Genomic DNA, 20,179 nt, shown 5'->3' on the forward strand with positions numbered 1-20,179 from the left:
TTTACCAGTGCTATGAATAACAAAGAAATAACTGGACAAACACCAACCGCTTTGTTCCTGCACAAGAGAAAGGTGTTCTTTCTTTGAGCTTTTTGCACTGGAGAAGACATGGGTAGTGAAGGATGGAGCAATGCTGTACTTTGCATTGCAGAACATAAATCACAGCCGATATCCCATGAGAAGAGTATGACTACACTAGGGACCATAGGAGAGAAAGTGCTGCCGCATCTCAGTTCCTTGGACAGGACTTTTCTAAGCAGTTCTAAGACAATTCATTGAGGGATCCTCTATGTTTAATGATATTAACAATAATGTGTCTACTGAAATATGTATTTCAGGTGTTGGTATCCAAATCAAGCACTCCTGACAAATTGAAAGTAAGTTGCAAGGCCTTGCTTCTAAAACAAATCTTCAAATGTAGCATGGGAAATGTAACCAAAACAGACTGCTATCAGAAGCATCACATAACTTAGGAGAAAAATTAGAATAAATTGGGCATAGCACATATTTATTCATCCTATTAAACTTTAACCAACAGAATAATACTTTAAAACAATCCTCTAAATATTAGGATTTTGTTTACACTATAAGGTTTTTGCCCAAGTTACAATAATTTTTGAAGCTTTAAGCATTAAATAATACAAATCAGACTCCTTCAGATACATTTTAGCTGTCATTTGTTCATGTGATCCAAGTATACCCATAAAAATCATGGAAGCAGGCAAAGGAAACAAACAATCAATTACTGAGTGCTTTGACCCATCCTTTTGAGCACTTGCATATTCCACATTAAATGTGAAATTCGTGCTGAACGCAAGAGATATGAGAAAGGGAAGAATGAATATCTTAAACTAAGAGTAAAAAACAACAATTACTTGCATCTTCTATGATCTAAAAAGATCTTCTATGCAAACTGCTGGAGAACAGACAGCAAGCAATGCTAAAAGGAATAACAAAAACCACCTTATCCTAATTAATGATATTATCATCCTTTAAAATATGTTATGTGAAATAATGAAGAAATATTTGCTTTTATATTCTTTATATATATTGCTACAAAGAGTTAGTACGGAAAATATTTCTTAGCTGTTTATTCAGATCTCTATATGACATTGCCACCATGTTCTGCCAGTAATATCAATGTAAAGTTACAGAATACACACTGAAAAGTAAAGTGAGGGTCTATATCTATGTAGTATTCGGTTACAAGAAAAAGCTATTAACAACATTACTGCTGGTATTTATTTGGTATGATTAGCTGAGGAATTCAAGTACATCCAGCATAACCAACAATACCACCAGCTGAAAATTCAGATTAAACAGGCATACTTTTTCTTTTTTAAACACTGCAGACTAAAGGAACTAAGGCTTTTGGTTTATTTGTTTTTTCGGAATATTTTGAAATTTGTGTCTGTTGGCTCTTGTCATATTACTGAGCAACATGAAAAGAGTCTGGCTGTCTCCTCTGTACCTTCCCATTAGATAGCCAACAGACCACAGCACGATGTCCCACAAGGCTTGAATTTAGCCAGTTCTCTCTGCCTCATCTCATATGTCACATGCTCCAGCACGTGGTCAACCGTGGCTGGGCTCCCAGCTGGACTCACTCCACTATCCCAACATCTTTCTTCTACTCAGAAGCCCAAAAAGTCTTCCAGGTGCAGCCTCAAAAGTACAAGGTAGAAGGAAACAATCACTTCTTTTGACCTGTTGGCCATGCTCACGGTAATACAGCCCAGTAAGCATTTGGCCTTCCTCATACCAACATGATACTGTTGACTTGTTCAACTTGTCCTCAACCACACTTCAGTCCCTCCTTTCAAACCAGCCTTCTCACCGGCTGGTCCTCAGCATGTACAGATGCAGGGGTTACTCAACCCCAGATGCAAAACTTTGCACTCACCTTTATTGAACTTCATGAGGTTTCTGCCAGCCCATTTCTCCAGCCTGTCAAGGTCACCCTATAAAGCAAGCCCTGCCCTCCAGCAGCATATATTCCCTGTAACCACTCCCCACCATTTGCTATCATCCTTGAAATTTTTGAGGACACAGAGTCTCATCATCCACATCATTAAAAAAACATTAAACAGTGCTGATTCCCCTCTGAGCCAGTAATCTCATCACTGAAGGCAATCAGGTTGGTCAGGCATGATTTACGCTTGTAAAACCATACTGCCAGCTCCCTATCACCTTCTTGTCCTTCAACTGCTTGAACACGGCTTTCAGGAGGATCTGCTCCAAAAACTTCACAATGACTAAAGTGACACTGGCTAACCTGTAATTCCTGTAATTCGCTGGCCACTCCTTCTCATCCTTTCTGAAAATAGGCATGATGTTTCCCAGACATCAGGAACATTCCCTGACAGCCATGAGCTTCTGAAGATGATAGAAAGAGTCCTTGCAATGACATCAGCTGGCTCCCTCAGCAGCCTTGTATGTATCTGATCTGATTCCATCAGCCTGCATATTCCTAATTTGCTTAAATAGTCTGTAACTTGGTCTTCCACTTCTGTGAGTAATGCTTTACTCCTGTAGATCCTGCCTCTAGGCTCAGGGACTTGGAAGACCTGAAATCAGTGATTATCAGTAAAAATTAATGAAAAGTTACTGAACTTCTCATCTTCTTCAGTAACATTTTAAGAAAGTCTCCTGCCCAATTGAATTCTCTGTACCTTTAGTAGTGTTTTCTTACTGTTATTGTTTTTTCTCTGAGTCCAGGATCTGCTAAACCTTTTGGTAGTCAGTAATGCAAACATTTGTACCAAGACTAATCTAAAACACAGATTCACTATCTGTCCATATACCTACCTACCTTTCAGAGTTATTGCAGAAATAAAAATCTAGCCATTTTCAAGGATTTTTTTTTTTTTTGCACAGAAGTAAGCCATTAAAGAAGAAAAATAACATTCAGATTTTATTCCTTTGACTAAATGTGATGTGACACATATGGGTTAGTCAAAATGTTTAATGTTGCATGAAGTTTGAATGATAATTTCAGCTAATCTTCTGATGATGACATGCTAGACAATCTATTAACTTTACAGTTAACATAAAGACATGTTTTAAAATGTATTCTAAATTATGTCACATTTTGATTTTTCAAATAGTACGGTAGGAAGCTATCTTTTCTGTTATATATATATATTAAAAAAAAATTATGAGGGGCTGCTCTAACTGCATTTGACTCAGAGCTCCTCAGAATTCACAGCCTACTGTTGCCATAAGAACATCCCACCAGTGCCATATGCAGCCACATGTCTTTCTGAGCTCCTTCAGTTCTAATTCCCACAGGAAAGCTGCATGCTTTGGGAATACACGTACTGAAAACAGTAATAACACAGAAGAAAAACAACTCATTGGCTAATTAATTAAATTGATTTCAGCAGGTAATAGGAAAGAAATCAGATCATACAAGACTGCAGAAAAGGGAGAATTCTGAGATGATGAACAGCTGTGGATAATTGCGCTTTGTTAAGATGCAATCAAATGAGGCAAGAAAAAAGGCCCTTTCAGAAAAGCAAGATTCCTCTTCAAATGGATGATGAAAATTCTGATAACCATTATTCCTAAAGCAAATGCTAAAGACTATGCCAGTGAACTGTTTTAACAAAAAACATAGTTCTATTTTGTGCTCTACCCAACCTTAACAGCCAACAAGTCTGACTCCTTCGTTTTTTCTTTTCCCACTATCATCTTGTGGATGCTGTACTTCTTTTCCTCACTCAAAAGGAATGGAGAACTTCTACAAGTAAAGAGTATTCTTCTACATAAAGAATTCCATAAAGCCATTACTGATTTAAGTAGAATTAAAGGAAAAATATGTTAAATTGAAAGCAACTATTAGAGGTCATTACATTTTAAAGACAACCAAGGAAATTCAAATGGAAACTCCTTTGAAAACAAAACTCTGCTGACCTAAAACTAACCACTGCTGATTCTACATGCTTGACATTTTTATCACTTCCTGCTGTGGTAAATGACCAGCATCATGGCAGAATAAAGACCAGAGTCTCCTGAAGGTAAGAAATTAAAGAGCCAGCCAAACTTCCAGTGAAATTGGTCCAGATTGCCCTGGCACTTTCTCAGAACACAGAAACACAGCTTCCTAGAGATACAGTATATGACACAGTTTATAAAGGTTATTTCCATAAGAATGAAAAACCTTTAGCACCTTAGACTATTCATTTGTATGCCTCTAATCGACTACTCAGCATTTATGTATTATTTTACAATTATTGAGTAGTATCCTGAATTTTCTGAATTTGCATAACTTTCTATGAAATATTATCTATCATTTTCTTACAGAAGGATGCTACGCTTTGGTGGTTAGATATGTAGCAGAAATTTAGGACTCTGGAAAAAGGACCGAAACATTTCTTCGCATTTATTACTTTGTTTTTACTTTAATTTTATAAGGCTATAATATCATTGAGTTGCTATACAGACATTTAATTTTACATGGACACTCATAACAGGCTTCTATCTGGATCCATGCCACAAGCCTGCACTTATCTAATCGCCAAACCACTCCGCTGTGTGGAAATAAGGTTTACAGTAGTTTTTATTACTTCCTATTGCATCAAATTCTCTTTGGTATAGCAAAGATTCCAGAAAAATTCTGGTTTTCTATATCTTGCTATCTTTTTCTATTTTATAGTAATACCATCTCAACTTTTGTGACATGTATCTGTAAGGACTGCTTGAAAGTACTGTAGCATATGACTTCATGGTGTTTTTCTAATTTTTCCACTACTGGGGCTGATGACACCAGAGTAGTTTTATTGTTTTTCTTTTCTCTGGAACTCAGCATTAGATAGTTCTTTAAGTAAAACTCTCATCAACAGAGATGCTTAGCAAAAAAATCCTTACAGAAAACTGAGTTAACACCCATGCCTTCTAAGTCTATTTTATTTACTATGAACCATTGTGAAATCCACTCTAGACCCTCAGAATTTTAAACAGTAAATACGTGTCATAACAGCAATGATGATGTAGATTAAACTACTGTTCTTGTCCAACAAGTTTATCAACAGGAGAGCTTAATAGATCAGACAATTCAGAGGTTTTGCACTGGTTACAGTAAGCAAAGCTGTTCTTCTTCATTCTTCATTCAAAGTATTTCTTCCTGTTTCTAGAAAGCACACATACCTAATGTATTTTTGCACATATTTGGTTCTTTTTCAGGAAGACGCATCTGCTTTGATGTCTGAAAAAAATAAGTGCTTTTACACCATTAGGAGAAAAATAAAGTTATGATTCCCATAGTAGCTCTCAGTATAGGATGGAACTTTATGGGATAGAATCTTAGAATCATAAGTAAGCTATGTCTTCATATCTTGCAGCTAACAGTAATTAGGCAAACAATTAAATGCATAGGAAAGAAGAAGTTCTGCAACCCCTGTAATTTTCCTGTTGTCCTTAGAAGAATCTTTTCATTGTGTTTCTGGCCAGCAGGGATTTTGTTGTTCCAAGAGCAGTCACTCCACATATTCCCTTACACTCCACGTTTATTTTAACAAATACAGGAAAACCTCAGCAACTAGCCATCATAGCAATCAATTAAAAATATGTATCAATAATAAAACCACTAAGAAACTATGTGGACTGAATGGAGAATCTCTTCAACACCAGTCAGAAAACTTTCCATCTCTTCAAAGATCCTAACGCTTGGACACCTCAAACTGCAGTCATATCTCCTCTGGATATATTTTACGGTATGTTCTGAATCAGAAAGAAAAAATCACCTGAACACCCTAAACCCCTCTTTACCACAAAGTCCAGTATACGTGCAGATTCGATACAAGCCTATAGTACTGAAGCCGAAATGTCTTTGACAGATGGCTTTTATAATATTTAGGATTCCATCAGCCAAACAAAGCTCATCAAACTCCATCTTCAGGGGCAACCAGAAAACACACACTACCCTACTACTACTACTACTCATGCAAGAAAAAACATGGTATGCATTTCATGATGAGAATGCTCACAGGGCAGAAAAGCTTCCTGGCAGTTCTTTTCTCAGCGAACTGAAAAAAGAGGGTCATTCAAGGATGGTCCTCCTCTCAACAGAAATAACAAGTATGCCAGTACAACACACTAAATACAGAAGGTATTGATGGACAACAGCATGATGAACTTCCAATCTTTTTCCAGTTTGTGGGAGGAAGGAAAATGTGCAGCCAAGGCCACAAGTGCACCATCTGTGCCAAACCAAGGTCAAAACACTGACACAGTTTAAAGGCGTCAGCAGCATCACGCCATCGTGGGATTCCATTAACCACTGCATTTTTCACAGTGCTAATCAGGAATAGAAAAGCCTGACATCGGTCAGTAACTCGGAACTTTAGGCTTTAAAACAGAGGCTTGCTGGGCAAAGACAGTGCCTGAAACAATTTTAGTCATTCTCTCATCAAGAGTCATGGATGCTTTCTACCAAACAAACTTAATCAGCAAAGTCAAGAATCCAAAATGGTATTTTGATTGTTTTAAAGGTAACTAGGGGTTATAAGGTCATGCACTCTGGCTTATTGTATTACATAGATCATAGAAGTTTGTTCCTAGCTGCACCTCTATTGAAATTCTGAATCTATGTTCAATGACTGCTTAAAAAAAAAAAAAAAAGACGCAAAAATCTCATTCATGGCCACAAGACTTCAAAAGATTGTCTCTTGATTTTTTTTTTTTTTGTAGCTTATAAATTTTTTGAAGGCACAAAGTAATCTTCTTGCTAATTTATGTATCATCTTTAATTTCATTCTGATAACACAATGCACTGAATATGCAACAATTATAGTATCAAAGTTTCTAAAATTTCAGTTTCTGTTCTGAAACTGCACCAAAACTAGCTCTACAACAACAAGATTTCAGACACAGATGCAATGGTAAAAATTCAACAGTTAAGAAAGCACACTGAATAGTATTTTAAATCAACTAGTTTTGCAGTCAACAGCACATATCATGGCCAAGAATATGGTGATGTTCAAGCTTTTTTCTTCTTGACACGACAGATAAAACCACAGATATTTAAATTGTTTTACGATCTTCTCCCACTTCTTCCCTGTGTACTACAACATTGATACACAGTGGCTTTAATACATTTTTTTCCTTCAAGCACAGATTTCTTCTGAACATCTGCCCTATCCAACCCATCCTCCTACATGGACTTGACCAAATCTCTGATTTTTTATTTTGTGGATCATGCAAATTAATGTGCAATCTTCTGTGAGATCTCAAATTTATCTTAATAGACAATAGTGTTATAAACAACCTTATTAAAAATCAATACTGACCTTGATGTGAGACTGAAGGAAGCAGCAAATCCAGGAAGGAGATGCGAAAGAAAAAGAGTTAGAGTTTGTGAAAACAGTGTCCAGAGATAAGGCAGTTCAAGAATTCAGGACTAAACAAGCAGATCTACATAAGGTAAAGACACAAAGACATACAATCCTTCACAAACACAAAGAGCTGCATGTTTTATAGACACTAAAAAAAAAAAAAAAAAAGAAAGAAAAAAGAAGAAAAGGACACTTAGATTACACCATTTCACTCAGAGGAAATTTTCTGTAGACAAAATAGTCTATAAGTCTATAATACACACATCAATTCTTGGAAAAAGGGAAAAAAAAACTAACTGTAGAAAACTTTGGAATTACATCACATCACTAGCAAGTATCCTTCTTCCAGAATTCTTGCTAACTTTTCAAAAACATCAAAGTTGACTGTCTGAGATGAGCCCTAAGATGTTCCTTAATGCCATCTTCTTCCAGGGGCTTATTTTGTCTCCATAATCAAGAAACATTTTTTTAATTTTTCCTGCTGATGACCCAGACTTGTCAAAAGGGAACAGAAGGTAAAAAATACATGAAGTCTTCAAGTCCTGAAGACCTGTCAAAGCTAAAAGTTCATCTTTCTTAATGTTGACATTGAAGTCACCTTTCCAATGGCAAAAAAAGGAAGCATCTGCCTCTTCCTACAATGTTCTGTCTCAACTCTTCCATGTACGGTGCAATCTAAAAACAATAATGACCGAACAGGCATATCTTTGACAGTTCTCTCCAACATTGTTCAATAGCAGGATTGGACAAACCAAAATGCTGGAGTTCTCTGTAAAACATGAGACCCCATAGGTTCATTATTGCTTCTTTTCATATATCTTCAATATCTTTTCATAGGCATCTGCTGTCAATTTCACTGATAACAGCAATGTAAGTCAACAAAGAGCCATGAATACATATTATTTTAATCTGATTTTAAATTTTATTCTTTTTCAATCACCGGAAGAGAAAAAAAGTAAACGTCCTGCTGCCCAAAACATCAATTTGCCTTCTACAGCACATGTTGTGCTTTACCGATGGACAGATTTCTCTTTATAAAGGCCTAAAGGTAGGCTATTGTCCGGAGAAAATATTTCTATAGAATAGTCTAGTTGCTATATGCCTTATTACTCTGGCTATAAGGAACTACATAAATGGAATTTAAAGTCCTTACCTCTGGCATAAATTTTACAACCAGCTATGTTGGATATCGAATTTGTACAAGGAGCAGTTTCAAAGTGAATTTCAAAGTGTATTGTTGTTCCATAACGTATAAACTAGTGTAAAGATATATTTCTTAGGCTTTTAAATTCATATCCTTCAAATGAGTTCTTCCAGGATTGCTCTTTTAAAGGCTGTGTTATTTGGGGACTTCAGGAAAGATGAGACTTGGAAAATGCCAAATACTACATACTCAGTGTTTGATCTTCAACTAAGTCATAATGTTCCAAGAGCCCCAGTTAATTTATATAGAAAATGGTGCAACTGTAATTCTGACTGAAATCCAAGATTATGCTCTCTAGGATGAACTATAGAACCATGTCTGGTCAATTAAATTTATCAAAAGGGAACAGAAAAGTGAAAACAACGGCTTGGCTAGATGTGGGACTAAATAAGAAAGGGAAAAAAAAAAGTTTGTCTCTTTTTATAGCTGTTACTGAATCCAGATTGTGAAAGCTTAAGAATTCTCATTTGTGTTACAGGGACACTTTGTAGTTACTGTTTCCATTACGATTATATTATGATATTGTTTCTTCAAAATAACAGCGGAAAAAAACTATTGGATAAAATTCAGAATAGTTCTGCAGTATTTGAATTAACCACAACGTTCTTGCAACTGGTATTAGAAGGTAGTGTCTTTTGTTGGCATAAGATGAAGGCAAAACAGTATCTGAAAAGCTGTGCTGAGGTCACTTGCAATTTTCTCTACAGTACAGAAATATTATTTAGCCAGCTGCACAGGATTTGAATGGAGAGTAATTATTGCTACATCTTCATTTTGCTATGGAATAAATTATTTCTTAGTAAGAAAAACGCATTTTGTGTAATCACTAGTCCCTTTTTCATGCTTTTATAAGGGTTCAAAATATTAAAAAAATATATGAAATAGGATTTCAGGATAATCGCAATATTTATCCAAACAGAAATGAGGAATGTGTCAGTTGCCTTTGAAAGCACATTACAATTAGAAATAAATTTGGAACAGTGCTGGCACTCAAACTAACAATGAGGCAGGCAGCTACAGTCGCCAGCAATATATTAGGAAAGTGAAGGGCGATCTGCAGCAGACCAGGGAAGCCCCCAGTGCAGGGGCCACATCAGTGAAATTGATCAGCACAGCACAGAAAGCACCTGCCCCATGGAAGCAGCCCAAGCAAGCAGACCCAACGCAGGGTGAAACACACTCATGACACGGCGAAGAAGTACTTTTTGGTTGGCACTATTTCACTCTGAACAGGAACACACATTTGCAGCATTCCTTACAAGATCCAGCAGCAGCTCTTCAGTCCCGCCCCATTAATTGCGTACCCTGATGCAATTAATGGGGCGTCATACAGGGACACAATACATCAACTGGTAGTCTCAGAGAAATCCATTTTCTTTTAAGATGCTAACTGATTAATCTTAAAGATCTAGCCAATTTAAATATGATTTCTGGGTACAGACCAAAAGGTCGTGAAGTGTGAATATTCAGTATTTTAATTAATGTATATATTTGAAAAGCTGTTTATCATCCCAGCTATAATTTTTTCCTTGAGCTTGCGTGTTATTAAGTGTGGAATAGGTCTGCCTTGTTAATTTCAGATGTACTTAGGGAGACATTTGTGTAATGATTTCTAGTCAACCTTTGAATTCTACTTGGCAGTGAGTGATTGTGTACATTTACTACTTCGTATTTCCTTCAAAGTAATCTGACAGATTTTCAAGAATACACACTTGATTTTCCTTGTGTCAATTTGGACGTAGAAAGGCAATTTATGCTTTACCACTTCTGAAACCTTTTCTTGGTAAAAAAGAATGATGGTTGGTCTTTTCCTTTCTTTTTATCTGATATTTAGAGGGATGGAGAAGAGACGGAAAGAGGTTTTTTTGCACACACATAAGCACAAATGTGAGCTTGGTTGTCCCTGGGAGAACTACCATTATTTCACTGGCATAATGGTTATTTCTGTGTTCCAAGACAACGTGAGGATTTATCACTTTTATCCTTACTGTGTCGGTTGTACAAAAAGGAATATTTTTTTTACTCTTTACATACTAGCATTGTGAGTATGGGTACCCTCAGAGTGCTTGAAGATGTTGACTTAAACAATGCAATACAGCTTTTTAAAAGGTGTAGCCAATGCAGGTAACAATGAAACACTGATACACACACTAGATTCATTATTTACATAAATTTCTTTCTCCTCTGATTTTATAATTATTTTAATTATATCACAGTTCTTACACTCCACTGATCTACCAGTTGTGTTGGGAGGTATTTGCTAAATAAACCCCATCACTGGTATAATGCAGGCATCATCAGATGACAGCTCCTATATTCATTACAGTGAATAGATTTGGGCAGGAGAGGGAATGCTTAATAACAACCCTGATTTAATGATAAAAACAATCAGAACTTTAATGCTACAGTAAAGCTGTAGAAGCTTTCTAAAAAGCTCACAATGGATGCTTCTCCCTCCTTATAAATATTGCTTTAGCATAAGGTCCTCCTTGGAGGGCACAAGATAAGATGCTTAGTCTGGGAAGACCAGATTAACTAATGCTTTTAGTCCATTGCTGAATGTAATCAAGGATACAGTCTGCACATAGCTCTGTAGAGACAAATCGCTCAGTTGAAGAGTATCATTCAGGAACAGGCTGCCCAGGGAAGTGGTGGAGTCACCATCCCTGGAAGTCTTTAAAAGACGTTTAGATGTAGAGCTTAGGGATATGGTTTAGTGGAGGGCTGTTAGCGTTAGGTCAGAGGTTGGACTCGATGATCTTGAGGTCTCTTCCAACCTAGAAATTCTGTGATTCTGTGATTCCTGCCTGCCTGAACATGGAATTTCATGCTTGAACACTGGATTAGGAGGTTCAGTGATGGGGTACCATAGGCAAGCTCATTCAGCCATAGCCTGCATCAGCTCTGACTTCCTGATGTGCCAAGGGCTGGGCTATTCTGGGTTCTGTGGCTGTGTATTTTTAAGCAGCTGCTTCTGCAGTAACACAAAGTTTCGGTTTCCCACAAACGAAAGGAAAAGGGAGAGAATGGGAAATAAAGGACAGCTAAATAAACAACAAACGAGAAAAGTTTATACTATTATAAGAAAAAGGTGAGGATGGATTGAGAAGTCACTATAAAATCATTGTGAGGGCTTCTTTATCTGATCCTCTCTACAGTTACTGGCAATCTCTCTCTCTCTCATCCTTTCTTAGAAGTAGGTTTCAAAAGTGATTTCAGTGTTGATCTTAAGGCATCTTAACAAAGGTTGACTTTCTGAAGGCAGACACTTGCCTTCTGAAAATCAGAATAATTTCAAATGTTGGAATTTAAGTACCTATGAGTAAAACTGTTTGTGTCTTGTATCCTTATCTGTTTACAGCAGTTATAGTGTTATAAAATCTATTACTTTATCCCTTGTGAAACTCCATGTGGGACTTCAGGCCTAATGTTCATTTTGTATGATGACAAAACAAGACTGAAAAGAAAGGATTTCTTCATTTCCAAACTTGGAAATCATGAAAATCTTTACTTTCAACAGATTTGTGTAGTCATTGATGGAGCTGGACTAATTATGGGCCTAACTACTTCTTTCTTTACAAGACCTTGTTCTCAATTTCTTCTCAGGTATTAACAAATTCTGCTGAAATTGTCCATGACAGGTATCAGTCTCACCCTGTTTTCTGGGCGACAATTACAGATGTGCCCTTTACACACCAAAGGCAACATTCTTATGGAAAAACGTGTTCATGTGGTTAAAGACTGTGTCACTTCACTGTGATATATAAGCTCACAAAGGAGGTGAATTAACGTTATATGGCAATCTTCATTTTGGAATGTCTGAAATTTTGAGTGATTAAACTTAGAAATTTAATACTCACTTAATCTAGTGATTTTTGATGGGAAGCAGATGAAAATCTTTAAATTTTGAAGGAGGTGAAGAAAAAGAGATAAAAAAACACTAGTATGCACATGCATGCATCTGAAAGCATAATTAACAACAGAGAATTCTGCTCTGTATTCACACCATTCAACCATGACATAAAAATACTCAATTTGCCTTTGTGATTTAAGGTACCCAAATGCATTAACTGTTTTAAATTGATACTTAATTATTTCATTTTTTCCTGTGCCTGAATAAGAGTTCACATTATTTTTGGATTACTTTAACAAGCCTTCCCATATTATAACATAGAATTATAGATATACCATCTCTTAAGGTTAAAATTAACTGTGATGATTATGACTTTATCAACACCTTCCTGTTCTTTAATTTGATACCATCCCTTTCATTTTAAATTCCTTATATGCCCTGATGCAGTTCTTGTTTAGAAATTCTCTTTTAAAAATCTTTTAAAATGCACAGAAGCAACTTGAAAGCCCTGGACAATTATTGCAAGATATCAGCAGTAGTTTGAAAATATGTATTTCAACTTCAAATTGTTGACTTAAGATAAGCTTAGGGCACAATTTACTACTATAGTTTTCTTTATACTAATTTAGAAAACCACAAATCTGATGGAACACGCAGTTAATTTCTCTCCTCCTCTACCATCCACAGATGCAAACATATTGCCATCTTATAGGCAGAGTAAGATACTTCCTCCTACTGTCCGTGTTTTTCAGCATTCCTTCTGTATCGCCCTACATTTTTGAATCTTTTATTCTTTCTTGAGAAGAAATTTTTAAGATGAGGAGTATCTTTTAGCTTTAAAAAAGCTATACATATCAAAAGATCTAAGGTTTCTTCTTTAACAAGGCATCCTTAAAGTCTTTCTAGAAAGACTCACCGAAATCTCTCCCTTAAAAGTCATCATCTTCAGCTGTCCTTAATGGGACTGCTGGTACTCCAAAGGTGGGCACTGTCTTCTTTTGGTCCCCAGTCAAAGTCAAGTTTCCTTCAGAAAAAAAGTGGTAGTGCCCTATGTGCTTACAAGGACTACCTATCCAATACAGTGAGCATACCAAGTTAAAATCTGGTTGAAGTCTGTAACTGCTATCATGACTTCCATACATACAGTGCTTACTTCTGAAACAACATCTACATATGTATTTACTACTGCCTCTTAAGTACATACTTTTTGTTTTCTCCTTTTTTTTCTCTGTACAGGACAGTAACCACAAAAAAATTAATAACAAGGCAATACTGACCTCTATTAATGGCACATTTTAGAGCACTTGTGTTTTAGATGGTTAGCAGAACTTATATCGGAGATTAGAACCAAAGGTAAAACACAGCAGAAAATTAGACTAAAAAGTACCAGTTTCTACAGAGTTTAAATCAAGAATAGCAGCAACCCTGCTTTGGACTGTGGTCATAACCACCGTGGCAGGACTTGAACGCAGAGACTGTTAGAGCTTGTATTTGGCATAACTAGTTCCTGTTTAATCTAAGAAAACAAGCGTAATTGCAGCAGCCCCAAACAGCAGCAGCAGCAGCAGCAGCCAGCAGTGACATTCCACCCCGTACGGAACAGTAGCCTTACAGAGCACTCACTTTCCCAGGAAGTCCCACACAAACCCCCCTACGTGTTGCGGTGCAGGGACCGACACCTGGTAGGGAGGGTGCAATTTGCGGGAGGCGTGCTTTCTGAGAAAAGGCATAGTCAAAAAACCCCCACACGTACAAAACAAAACAACTCGTGGAACCAGGACGTGACAATATAAATGGAAAGAAAAAGTGAGGAAGGAAACAAGACACAAAATGAAAAGTTACAGAGAGACAGGAGGTTATGGAATGGCAATGCAAAAAGCAAACAGTTCATTAGAAAAAAAGTGAATAACCAGACAGCTACAAAACCTCTACACCACCACAACTGGGACAAAACCAAAACTTTTTGGGCTGTTCACCCACAAAAGAAATGGAAATTTATGGCCCACCTCCCCATAAAAAAAAAAAACAAAATCCTGCCCACAGAGACTATAAATTAGTGAGTTTGTGCTCCAAATCTGATGTTGATTCCAAAGTGTTTTTCAAAAGTTTGCATAGCATGCACCACATTTAATACATTATTTTTGGAAATCTTCCCTCCCATTCACAAGTGAAAAACAAAGTCCCCCACCCAGTAATTGCAACAGTTACTAAAGAGTGGAAGCATTTCCCTATTTTTTTTATTATTATTTTTTTTTAATCTGAACTAAAGGCAGTTTTGCAATCATTGAAAAGGTTCATAATGACAGCCTTCTGCTTTCCACTTCATCTTCCTCTCCTCCTACCTTTTCTCCTTCTGCTTCACTGTACATACCTCTCTAACAGGTGTTTCATTTCTTCTCTTCTACGGACAAAACCAAGTTATTATTTCTCTTCTCCTCCTAGTCCAGTTGTCACATATAACTAGCATAAGGAAAAACTCCAGGGAGAGACTGTCTCTTTTGAAAAATCCCATTTTCATGACTACAGTTACTCTCTGAATGTGACTTATTTCTTCTCATGTTGCCCTACATGCTAAAATAACAGTTCCTAACAGACACAGCTATATTCACTCCTGTTTGCTGACAAATGCTTCTGCAAGCATCAAAGTTCTTATTTACACAGAAGAGTTTGAACAGCTGTAGAGGCATTAGAAGTCATGATTTCTAGCTTACTCTGCATGGACTGGTTTAGGAAGGACTCTTACAAGGCAACATTATCAATTCTAGCCTGGAAACCAAGACTGTAGCTCTAGAACGTCCTCATAATGTGCCTGGATATATCCGTTTAGCATGAAACAATAATTTATAAACAAACATGGTAAACACCTATATTGTATCTATATATATTAAAAAAAAAAAAAAAACAACTATATATTTAATAGGCATGTTAAAATCTCTGCTTTATGTAAAAGCTCACAAGTAGAAAGCAAGCGTTCAGAAAACAGAGATGGGGGGGAATTGAAAAGAACTAAGGCAAAATAGAAAGTTCAGCAATTATTCAGATGAGAATGTACTCACTTTGTAGTCATGTAGTCACTACAAAGTATCTGAAATGATACTTTGTAGTATAAATGATATTTATAAATAAAGTGATTATATTGCAGTTCCACCTGAAAAATCATTGTTATTTTGCTAATTTACCACACTAACAATATGTACCTTGGGTCTCCAGAACTTGAGGACCCTTTCCATTCCCACTTACAGTGGTTAATGAATATGAATATTTTCAGATTTTTTTTTCCTTGATTTACATAGCTGCAGTAAATCACATAATAACAAAAGTAGTCTCCTCTTTGACACAGCTGAAATACATGTTAAAATTACTAGAAGCAAAAGAAAAGAAATATTCTATCTCAGTACTGGCAGAAAAGAAAACAAGCTAAGAAGTGAAGAGGGCACTCACTATATATCTTTTAATAATAGCAGAGATCAGTTGGTAAGAAGGAATGGATAGCAGCAAATAGTCAAAGTATTCCACAAAGTTGTTATGGAATGATATCCAGTCACTTTTGGGTTTTATGCTTTCATTGACATAGCATAATTTTGTTTTGTGACTGGTAAGCAGCAGCAAACAACCACTTTAGCACAGAAAACTTAGTAACTGCTTTGCTGATCTCTGGAATTTCATCTTTTCAAAGAAAAAGAGTCTCTATAACTCTTTAATGCCTGGGTGCCAGTGCTTTTATCTATAAAAGAGAAAAAGGTCTGGCTTTGTTTCTCTTCTTTGCTATCTTTTTATAGACTATAAGCTATTTTGATTATAAGCCATTTATATGTATTCATTCAGTTTTTGACACTGAAAGTCCCAATCTGGACTGGAATTTCAGAATGCTAACATAATTTTAAAAAAAAATAAACAGTCAGACATATTAAAACCACGCATAAGAAAATTCTCTTCCTGCCATTCCATTCTCCTCTACGAATCAGATTGTAAGGAATGATTAATATTTCCAATTCGCTTTTCCTGGTCAGTAATTCCTTCTGCATACAGAAAGAATTAAATCACTAAGAACAGATTTCTTCCCCCTACCTTAGTTCTTTTTGATGTTTGTTGCTCCTGACCCCCTCATCAACTCGTAATACTTACATCGGGAATTCAATGCCTGAGATAGACACCTGTAAGGGACTGAAAAATCCTGCAGGAAAACATGACTTGGAACTACTATTTATATTTCTTTAGCTATACTTAATGCACCTTCTCTACCAATCTATTGCCCAAATGCTCTTCTGAATACATGATATATGGAATGGGCTGAAAGTTAAATCATTCAGAAAAAAGGGAAGATGGCTAGGAAGTTCATTATGTTCACTTTTGAGTGTTTGAACTTATACCACAGTTATAAGAAGTAACAAAACAAGATGATCCGTACAACCACAAAGAGAGAAGAAACCTAACTGACAACCTGAACTGCTCTATAACTTTCAAGAAAATAAGAATACATCCTACAGTGAAAGATACAGCTGAGTAAAGCTATTCAGTCCAGTAGTTTCACTGCAGTACAAGCAAATTATTTGAAGTTAGTGGACTCAGAGGATCTTCTCCCCACATGATTTATCACTGAGATTTTCTTACACAAGATGAAAGAAGAAAAATGAAGGCACACAGCAGATGCTGCGGAAGTTAAAATCTCACCTTCCTGTTAATGCTTTCTCTGAATATCGTGAAAACAATCTCAGATCCCTAGGGTGGCCTTTCTATTAGCAGAGCTTCTTAGAACAGAATTTTTCAAATCATTCAGAGGAGCCCATTATTTGACTATCATCAACTCAATGAAAATCACTATCGCCCTCATGAAGTACCTGAAATATCTTCTCTTTAATTTCTCTCACTTCTCGGACACTATTCTGGCACAAGGCAAATGCAAAGGGGAATAATCAAATTTCCATTTTTCTCTTCTAAGTAAGTGATTCTTTATCATGAATGGTTGAGTAAAAAACAAAACAAAACAAAACCAAACAGGTATTTCTGCTTAGAAAATCTCTCTCAAACCATTAGAAGGTGAGAAAATAACAGAGAAGAGAATCTGTTTCAGGTCATTCTCAAGATCTACTGGATTGTGATGCAAATGTCATGGAATCATAATACACTACCATTTTTGTTTGGGACACTCAAGAGTAGAAAAAATATCTCAATATCCTGTCTCCAACACAAAGATGGAAAATGTTTATTACATTTGGTTTGGACAAAACCTAATCTATTCATTCAGCTTTACATTAGCCAAACTTCACCTGTGTCTCTACCATAACAAAGAGTTTCAATGCCATCTGTCAGAAGAAGGTAACCATCATGAGTTCGTAAAAGTCATTTTTCCTGTTTGATTTTTTTTTGTGTGTGGGAGAACCATACCCGAGGAATTTATTAAACAAAATGAATAAATTGTTCTTCAAATACACTACAGTGTTGGCAACTTTTCCTACCATCTCCACTCCCTGACAGTTCTATCTACCCTTCTAGTTCTATCTTATCAGCTCTGCTTTTGAGGAACTAGTTAATAAGAGCACCCAGTAAGAAAATTTTCACTACTAAAATTAAGTACTGAAGCAGAAAAACACTAATGAGACTTTCCCAAAATAGACACTCCAAGGTTTCTAAGACAAGAAAAACGGAATACGTTATCTCTAACTTTAGGCAGCTCTTTTGTGACTGTAGTAAATTTATACCGTTCTCACCTTTCCAGTTCTGCAATCTTCTTATCCTTATCATTCTTCTCATTTTCCATCTCTTTCAAGATTTCCAGAAGACGATCCACTTCAGCCTGAGCCTTGCCAGATTCTTCCCGATACCGTGTTACCTCCCGTTCCAGCTGCTGCATACGATCACTCAGCTCTGGACTGGCCCTCGCCTCAAGAGTTGCCTCATGAGCCTGTGAGAAAAAGAGTCAGGAAAAACACTTTACTCACACACATACTTTACAGATATTACAATGACTGCAAAACTATATCTACTTCAAAATGAGAAGATTAATTATTAAAGAGAAATGAGCATAGTGTGCATATACCACTTTAAGTATGGGAAATATTTTCCAGGAAGAGAAAAGTTCAGAAATGTTTAAAAAAAATATAGAGAGAGTTCAAAAATTTTAAGTGATTTTTTAACTGAAACAGAACTGACAAAAAAAAAAGTAAACATATGAAAAACATTAAATCTCTTTGAAAGGAAGGAAAAAGAAAATTCCTAAAATACACTTCTATAACAGTGACATAAACATAGAATTAGATATCTGAGATATTTTTTAAACTGGATAATCTAGAAAACCAAATCACAGGTTAATAGCTTCCAACTACTAAATCTGTATGTGAAATTTCAGATAGATTTGCACAGACAGTGCTCTTGAACTGATGTCCTTGTTAGTTATCTCAGAAATACAGATTAATATGAATATGGCTACATAATGAAATTATCTTTGACTAGTTGTTTAGGAAGCATGTTTTAAAATCAGGCTATGAGCACAAGAAGCCTCAGAGGACTGAGGACAAAATGGCTCCAGCTAAGACTCTTTTAATTAATTAATTTAATTATTTTAAGTGGCCTGATTTGTTGTAAAAATGACTAATTTATTAGTAAAATGAATTCAATGGTTCCCACACATAGCAAAGGAAAATAAAAGGCAGTATTTATGCTTGAGTTTAAACCAGCAGACTGAGGACTATCTTTTCAGGGTCCTAAGGGTAGTTGTCAGCTTGCATCAGGAGAGCTGGGCAAACCATACCTTTGTAAGACATTCCCTCCCTCCCCCTATGCCTGTGGATCTTGAACTGCTATTTGATATTAATCAAAGCTCCTTCAGAACTGCTCAAATTTGCTTCAGTGAATAGCAGGTTTGGCGGAGCTATTCCGCCAACCAAGACTGCCTGTGAACTCAAGGCCTTGCTTTTCCCTGGAACAAACCTACAACAGAACATAAAACTATTGACCTTTCCCCCTGTTGTGTAGCTTGGAAATTTATTTTACAAGCTGCAAATGTTCTGCTCCAAAGCACAGTAAGACTAGATCCAACAGGATAGGACTCTGTTACTTTTAAAGGCAACTGGACAGAACTGCAGCAACATAAACGTCTGGGTTTAAGCTGCTGCTTCCATAGAACCAACCAACAGCAAAGACACGCTTGAAGAAAGCAGTTTAGTTATTCAGCAAAATGAGACTGAAGGAAAATACCTATTCACTGACCTCAGCATTTTAACCTTGGAATCTCCTGTTTTTAATTAAAACTGTTAAAGCCCACACCCTGTTCTAGTGAAATTCTGCTGAATCTCAGAGCAGAGTGGTCCAGGACAGAAGCATGCCTCAATGCCGCTCTTTACTGGGACTGTGAGACGAATCTGGGTTGCTCGAATACTGGAACACAGAATCACCTAGGTTGGAAGAGACCTCCAAGATCACCGAGTCCAACCTCTGACCTAACACTAACAAGTCCTCCACTAAACCACATCACTAAGCTCTACATATAAATGTCTTTTAAAGACCTCCAGCGATGATGACTGAACCACTTCCCTGGGCAGCCCACTCCAATGCCTAACAACCCTTTCGGTAAAAAAGTTCTTCCTAATATCCAACCTAAACCTCCTCTGACGCAACTTTAGCGTAGACCAACCTCCACCTCGCTACAGCCTCCTTTATGATACCTATAGAGAGCCATAAGGTCGCCCCTGAGTCTCCTCTTCTCCAGACTAAGCAACCCCAGCTCCCTCAGCCACTCCTCATAGGACTTGTTCTCCAGACCCCTCACCAGCTTCATTGCCCTTCTTTGGA

At 36.7% G+C, this 20,179-nt stretch overlaps 1 protein-coding gene across 11 annotated transcripts in view; it reads right to left on the reverse strand.

Moving 5' to 3' along the window:
* ERC1 (ELKS/RAB6-interacting/CAST family member 1) overlaps positions 1-20,179 on the reverse strand; it is a 294,324-nt gene that overhangs the window by 146,337 nt on the left and 127,808 nt on the right. For all 11 annotated transcript variants that reach the window (XM_082767805.1, XM_082767804.1, XM_082767802.1 and 8 more), the window contains one exon: positions 18,100-18,293. In XM_082767805.1, the coding sequence (XP_082623931.1) occupies positions 18,100-18,293 (194 nt within the window). The remainder of the gene's footprint in view (positions 1-18,099; positions 18,294-20,179) is intronic.

This window comes from Aythya marila (assembly GCF_965140915.1).
Source record: "Aythya marila genome assembly, chromosome: 1".
NCBI classification, from domain to species: Eukaryota; Metazoa; Chordata; class Aves; order Anseriformes; family Anatidae; genus Aythya; species Aythya marila.